The following is a 7,727-nucleotide window of genomic DNA, read 5'->3' as shown; positions in this document are numbered from 1 at the left end:
AACCCTGACATCCAATTCACTTTTGTGAATATAGAGTTCCAGTGTGAGGTAAAACCCACCCAGTCTTAGCAAGTCCCTTAAACTTCTGCCACTTTCTACATAAGGGCAAAGCTTGGAGTGTGTCTTCTGCTACTGGAAAATAGATTTGATGATAATGATACAAGCTTCTTCAACTTGACTTCTGGAACTACCACCATTCCTCAACTCCTCCCCATGAGCCGAGCTGATGAAACATGGCCGAAAGACCCAGTGCACTGTTGTTGAAAACCAGCTAGGCCGGGAAAAGGCATTGCGTTATCCTGCACAGAACACAGCCCATCGTTGGGCCCGGATGACTGAGTGGCACCCGAGCCTGCTGCTGGGGCTTGCTGCCCTGGCTATTGTCTTTCTCATCCCATTCTTTTTGTTTCTCCTCTCTTTATTCTCCCTCTCCTATCCCCCACCCCACCCCATCTCTCGTGATGACCCCAGGAACATTGTTTAACCAATCTGGGGTTCTAGTTCCAGATCCCCATTAAAGCCACCATTAAGAGACTGTCAAGTGTAACACATCTTGAATCTCACAGACACCCCAGTGAAGACTCCTGGAACACTTTGATGCTGTCCAAGAAATGCATTCTTTCTGTAGAAATGTACGATCTGGGGAAGTGATTTTGATCAAGGGAAGGAATTGGGACGTTGCTTGTGTTGCTTTAATTTTAACTCTTTATTTTTATATTTTTATATTTACATTTTGTGAGTGTGTATGTGTGTGTGTGTATGTGTGTGTAAACATGTATATACCCATGCATGTGAGTCCTGGAGGCTGAACTCAGGTTGTTAGACTCAGTGGTTGGAGCCTTTATCTGCGCTTGATTTGTTTTATTAATTGTATTTGCTGTAAAGCAAGAGAATTGCCTAAGGAGAAGCTACTGTTGAAGTAACAGTGTTTGTTCCTCTGGAGTCGACTCTCAAGTGAGCTTGCACGTCACTCTACCCACTCAAGGGCAGGATGATAAGGTTCTGTCAGACCAACTGTTGAACAGAACCTGCGTCTACCAAGGTCATCCTTGTTTTGACTTGTAACCACAAATTTGTCTTGTCTAAGTGTCCAGTCGCTATAAAACAAAGGGCCCAGCCCTCCATTCCGACACCCTTGGAAGAGGAAGGAGCCAGAGCCAAGCCGGTTGATTTGTTTTCTAACCTCACCCCTGCTTTGTTCCTATAGAGCTTTGAATTTTGTTCTTCTGAGGCCAGTTATCACAAGATGTTCCTGGAAATGCTGAACCCCATGCACTATAATGTCACCAACATGGTCCCGGAAGCTATGCCGGTCAGCGCCATGCCCCTGCTGCTGATCATGGGCCTCCTCTTCTTGATATGGAACTGTGAGAGCACATCTTCCATACCAGGTGAGCCTCTGCTTTAGTTCTATACATAAGGAGAATGTTCCAGTGGGTTTTTTGGTCCACGGCAGCAAAAATATTTTTGTAACAAGACAAAGAGCAAACGTTGGAAGGTTTCTGGAGACACAGCTGCGCCAGCAAGGGAGCACTAAATGGATACTCGGCACGCAGCAGGCGAGCGCATCACAAACTGTGTGGATGCTCCCAGGCTGCTTTGGCACAGACAGTACCTAAGAGGCAAGCTTGAGATGGAGTGGAGCAAGGTAAAATGCTCGAGATTTTTATTAACAAAAGAAAGAAGAAATAAAAAAAAAAAGAGAGACAGATTCAAATTCATTCCAGTCTGCTCTGTGGGTGGAAGTGTCTCTGGGCTGCCTCCCTTCTGTCTTCTCCCTTCTACTTTACCTCAACCACACCTTCTCCCTTCCTTGCATTTCTTCTTTCTCTTAATCTTATTCTTCACGTTCTCTTATTGGCAGCATGGTGACAGGGATGGTGGTGTCACCATAAGGGTTGAATGGGAGCTGTGTAGTTGGAGAAGAGTAGGGGCTGCCACCATTCTCTGGGAGCATCACATCCTGATGGAGTTGCCAAGATGGTCTGTGTGTCAATCAAAAGTAGAGACTGACATAATTGTTCTGATCATCCCAGTGAAGCATTTTGCCACTGCTGATAAAATGATCAATTATCAGATTAATTCAGAATAAACAGAAATTCCAGATAATGTCTCTAAATTCAGGTGTGAATGCCTCATGGTTATTGCTAGTTTCCAACCCCATAAGATATCCAACAAGGCTTGTTTCAATGCCATAGTAACCACCCATTCACAAACACGCCAGAGCTCCGCGCAGGGCAATGGAAAGTGGCAGCTGGGCGGGGAGAGCAGGCGCGCAATGCTGTGTCTGGATTCTTTTTGAAGCTTTCCAGATACTTGCCAGCCTCTCAGATCCAGCCTTGCACTTTAGGTTCCTTTAGTTTCTAATTTAACTGAGCACTGAGTTGAGTTTGTTCTCTTCTCCCTGGTGGGGTCACCTTTGGGGGAGGAGGTCTAGAAGCTGAAGGCAACTCCTCCATGGGTTTGGCTTGGATACCCCTGCCATGGATTTCCTTTCCTCTGGTCAGCTCCTTGATCAGGGTAAATGAGTAGTTGAAGCTGAGATTGAGGGTGGGGTGCAATAGAATACATTTTTCCTTCTCTTCCTTGTCGTAGGCTCAGGTGCTAAAGTCCAAGCCACCTGCCTTATAAGAGCATCTTGCAAACAGAAGAGAGGGCGACACTCCGTCTGTCAAGGAAGCCCCACACTCTCTAATTTTAGTATAAGAACAACCTGGAAGGTGGGAGTTTGCTAGCCGATCATCAAGCCCTTTCCCAGAGTGTTTAAATTGCAATGACCTTAAACGTGTTCTCACTATGTAGCTCTGGCTATCTCTCTGGCCTGGAGCTGGTTATGTAATGTAGACCACGTCTGTGTTGAGTTCAAAGAGATCCGCCAGCCTCTGCTTCCTGGGTGATGGGATTAAAGTCATGCACCACCACAAGCAGCTAAAATATGCATTTTGAGAAGAAGTAGAGTGAGAACTGACAGCCCCCAGGCCGAAGTCAGGAAGCTAGGTGGCACTTATTTGTGCCTACCGCTTCTGGGCCAGGGATATGGTACTGTCTGTCACCAGTGGCAACCACCTGGACAGTACAGTGATCCTCTGCTCTGTCTGAGGTAGGGCCTCTGGGTTGATACTCTAAAACCTTACTTGACGGTGTTTCTTGAACAGCGGAGGTTGAGAGCTGCAGAGATAAGTCCAACTCCTCCATGTGACAAAAGGGGAAAGCCCCCTGAGAGATGCTGTGTTGCCAGGCAACATGTTATGACAGTAAGAGAAGCCAGAAAGTCCAAACAAAATAAAGGGTTAATTAAATTCCGGAGGAGGGAAATGACTTGCTGATGCCCATGTAGAAGGAAAATAGAAGCCTCTGCAGAGGACCAGGAGTCCCTAGTCTTGGCTGTGTGTTCCCAGCTATGTTCATGCTTTGTTTTCGAAATAAGAGGTCTGGTCAGTTCTCCTTCAGGGGCATAGCCCAGGATTCGCTGGCTCCTGTCAGGCATAGGAAAGTGGCCGTTCCCCCAGCGCTTTCTGTCATTGCTCTTGAATCATGGCTCTCTGGGCTCTTGGAGTCACAAGTTTTAGGGTACCTCTGGGTCCTCAAAAGTCTAAGGGAATTCAAAAGGTGTCGTGGTTAAAAGCCCCCATTAATAAGTTTCAGTTAAGGCAGCTTCCTGCTCTGTCAGGTGATGTTGGTGACAGTGGACTTGAGGAGGGGTGATTTGATTCAGTGTGTGATGGCTCAGGGACTCAGGTGTAAGCTGCTCCCTTTATGCCTGCTGAGAAGTCTGTCTAGACCTGGCGCTTGGAGGCAAGGGATGTGCAAAGAGCATAGCTGTGGGTTCTGACCTGGAAAGTGGCCAAGATGAGCTGATATGGAGGGGGAGGAGACTGCAAGAGTTGGGGAGTAAAGATTCCTACAGGAAGTGGTATCCCTTCAATTCTGATAAATATGTGTGTGTCAAGAACAACGTTCCGAAGTTCATGCTTTATATTATATGCATGTACCTTGTTTATTTGAAGACATTTACTGAGCATCTGTATTGTATTAAATTACTAAATGGTATTTTGTTTACAACACATATTTAATAGATTAAAATTGATGTATCTGATATTTCGAAGAAATATATATTCAATCAAATCTGCTTGTTTACATATTTGAAAAAAACATAAGGTAGTTATTTTAATAGAATGTCAGTCATGATATAATGTAGTGCTAGTAGAGTTAGAAGACTGAAAACCTTTGGTTCACAATTATCACATATACTCACTCAGAAGTGGTTTTTAAACATAAGGCAAAGAAAACCAACCCACAAACCACAATCCCAGAGAACCTAGACAACAATGAAGGACCCTAAAAGAGACATACGTGGATCTAATCTACATAAGAAGTAGAAAAAGACAAGATCTCCTGAGTAAATTGGGAGCCCATGGGAAAAGGTTGAAAAGGAGGGGTGAGGAAGGGAGGGGAGCAGAGAAAAATGTAGAGCTCAATAAAATCAAAAAAAAAAAAAAAGGAAAGAAAACTTTTGGTTCTGTTGATCTTTTGTTTGAAAGATCTTATCTTCCAAAAAGGGAGAAGAGGGCTGATAATTCGTTAATAGGAACTCAAACACTGCCTAATTTGAGAGTAAACTTCCAGCTGAGATAATCCAGCCGAAAGTTTATACATCTAGATCATCACATAACTCTTGTTGGCTCATGCAACTATACATGTTAGGCTTTATAACAATTTCACTGTCAACATGGAATTTTAAAAAAGATTTAGGAAAATTACTTTACATGACAGTTTTTAAGTACTGAATTATTTTTATCTAACTTTTTACCAACCACTAGTAAAATAAACTCTACCGGGTTTGATTGGAATCTCGACAGTTGGGAAACTGAGGCAGGAGAATCTTGATGTTCAAGGACACCTCGAGCTAAATCATTTAACCTTGTCTCAAAAACGTCAACAAAGTATAATGGCACATGTCTGTAAAAATGTTGGGAGTACAATGAAACCTATTACTTTGGATGCTCACCTAAAAATCTAGCAGAATGAATTCAAGCTACAAGTTCATTTTGTGACATGAACCACAGAGTTCCCACCTCCCCCCCCCCCCGAACCCCCCCAGATCACGCTATGAATAATGCTATCTCCTACCATTGTCCATGTGAGCAAGGCTAAGAGCTAAGGCTGAAACCAGACCCTGCTCCACGAGCTGTAGCGTAGATAATGAGTCCTTCATTGTAAAAATGAGTTCTTAGGTTTGCATTACCTCATGAGATTTGTTTTTCTTAAGACTCCTTTTTATAAGCTGAGCCTTAAAGGCAGCAGATGTTCTGGGATTGGACATCATCCTTGCAGAACCTTTACATGAAGGGAAGCCAGGCTCAGCTCTGATGGAGGCATTCTGTCAACTGAGAGCTTTCAAATGAGAGCGGCAGGATGCCATTGAGTCCATCAGCTTGGTCCCTCTCGCAGTTCCTATGTTTATTGCCATGCAGATGAACCGATTTTCATTTGTGACTCTCAGAAATCAGCATGGAGCCGAAATGACAGGTCAAGAGAAGCCAAGTGTGAAGCCATGGGCTTTTCACGCGTGAAGAGGTAGAGAGCCTTGTGGTATACTTGGTTTGGTTTTAAGCCACATTGAGTGAGTCACATATAGACCAGAAGATGTAAAAATTAAAAAAAAAAAAGTTGTTTGATACGAAAGAACAATTTTGGAGATTATTCAGAAGTTCACTATCGTCTCACGACTTGTTGTAGGTCCTGGCTACTGTCTGGGAATTGGCCCCCTCATTTCCCATGGCAGGTTCCTGTGGATGGGGATTGGAAGTGCCTGCAACTACTACAATAAGACCTACGGCGAGCTCGTGAGGGTCTGGATCAGCGGGGAGGAAACGCTCATCATCAGCAAGTGAGTCTATGAACGCATATGGGCCGGAACGGCTGAGGGAGGCGTAGCCCAGCAAGAACGTGTGCTCAGTTCATGTGAGTCCCAGGTTCAGTTCTCAGTATCCAGATGCAGCCACTGCTCTACTGCTTCGATTGCTCCTTTAAAAGAATGGCTGAAGCTTTTCCTATTTTTTTTTTAAAAGAACAGTATTGAGTTTTTCCCTACTAAAAAGAAATCCGTATTTTGGTACAGCTACATTTTTTCCCCCTGTGGAAATAAAGATGAGAAAATGTCCATGTAGCAGTCTATTACTGTGGATGAGCAAAATAATTGAAAGTTTCTTGAGTTAAAGTCAGAGACACGTAGATAAAGAACCCCAGAAAGCTGGGAAGTCATTTAAAATTTCTCTGAGTAGTGAGTATGAAAATCCAGGGTCCAGAAGATTTTGACTAAGCATGCTTTAGGGAAAACATACCATTTTTTTCTGCTTTCCTGTGATTTTGGTCTTATTTCTATAAGTTACTGTACAAAAAAATAAAAACCAAACCCAAACCAACCAAACCAAAACCAATTCCCCAAATCTCTAAACAGCAACAAAGGAGAGGCTGATCTCTGCCTGGCAGCTTTTAGCATGGTCGCCCTGCAGGCTTCTGCATACCTACAAGGCAGCAACCAGCACAGAGAGAAACCGCCAGCTGCTGTCCTCTGGCTGCGTGCTAGCGTCTTGCCTGAGCCACCTGAGCCACCGATCAGGCTCGGCAGCGCCCATTAAAACCAAAGTCCTCTTTCCCACACCCTTACGCTTTGCTGGATTGCATCCATCCTAGGATTAACCAAATACTCATCAACTATTATTGAACTGTGTTTTTATTCACTAGTTTTCTAGGCTATTGGTCTGAGAAGATGAAGGAATTAGAAGAAGGCATATATTCTACTCGAGTTCCCGCTATCTCAGCCAAGTTACCTACAACCACCATACCACAAATATTTTAATATTTATAACCCCTGGTAGAGCTTTTCTCACAAGCTAAAACCTACCAAGGTGTTTTACTGATTCGTTTGAGTCTTTGTATCATTTTACCAAATATAATAGTATCCTCGAAGCCCAGTTCTTTAAAGTAAATACTAAAAGGATCACAGGAGATAAAAACAGTTCATAATTCCAAATATTTCAATAATGTTCTGGTTCTAGCCAATCCCTTAGTTTTGGCCTGAGGTTCCCTTGTTTCATTCAGTCTGATCTGACAGCACTTTGAAGAAGGCTAAGGCAGACCACATCCACACAGCCTTGAGCAGCTGTGGGCGGAAGTGTCAGGCTCCCCGTGGACTGAGGTTTCCTGGCCGGATTCCTTCAGCAGCAGCAGCAGCAGCAACCACAGAGCTCAGAACTTGCTAGAAATATTCATGCTTTTACTCCAGCAGCACCCACTAAATAAAGACCTGGACTAGGACCCCATGGTCTGCTGTGACTCAGATGCATTGCTCCAGGGATGCCATCACAGTTTGGCTTTGATTTGCTATGTTGTGGTCTGTCGAGCTCTGGCCAGCCTCATTCGAGCCAATGTGACACATTTCCGCTATGTCTTCAGTGTTCTATTCACTTTTTCAATTGGTTATTGCCTTAAAAGTGTCTCGGAAATGTTGCCATTTAGGTTTGGGGACTGGGGCAGTCTCTTCCGCTTTTTCACCCTTAGCCCAACGACCAACCTTCTAGCTCTACTTAGCTTGGCTTCCTCTCCCATTTCCCTTGGCAAACTGGTGAAATAAAGCCTCAGGAAATTTATTTAGAAGCATATCAGCTTGAGCAGCGGTTCTCTCATGGGCGAACCAGCCAGGGAGGGCGTAGGAATCCTAGCGC

At 44.2% G+C, this 7,727-nt stretch overlaps 1 protein-coding gene across 1 annotated transcript in view; it reads left to right on the top strand.

Annotated features, from left to right (window-relative positions):
• Positions 1–1,246: 1,246 nt before the first annotated feature.
• LOC121438190 (aromatase) overlaps positions 1,247–7,727 on the top strand; it is a 20,486-nt gene continuing 14,005 nt past the window's right edge. Inside the window, exons 1-2 of the mRNA XM_041638340.1 lie at positions 1,247–1,391; positions 5,740–5,890. Coding sequence (XP_041494274.1) covers positions 1,247–1,391; positions 5,740–5,890 — 296 coding nt within the window. The remainder of the gene's footprint in view (positions 1,392–5,739; positions 5,891–7,727) is intronic.

The sequence above is a fragment of the Microtus oregoni genome, unplaced genomic scaffold (assembly GCF_018167655.1).
Source record: "Microtus oregoni isolate MIOR12 unplaced genomic scaffold, Mior012 000055F_ref0000237, whole genome shotgun sequence".
NCBI lineage: Eukaryota > Metazoa > Chordata > Mammalia > Rodentia > Cricetidae > Microtus > Microtus oregoni.
The sequence above is the reverse complement of the archived record's forward strand: the minus strand, read 5'-3'. Positions and strand labels throughout refer to the sequence as shown.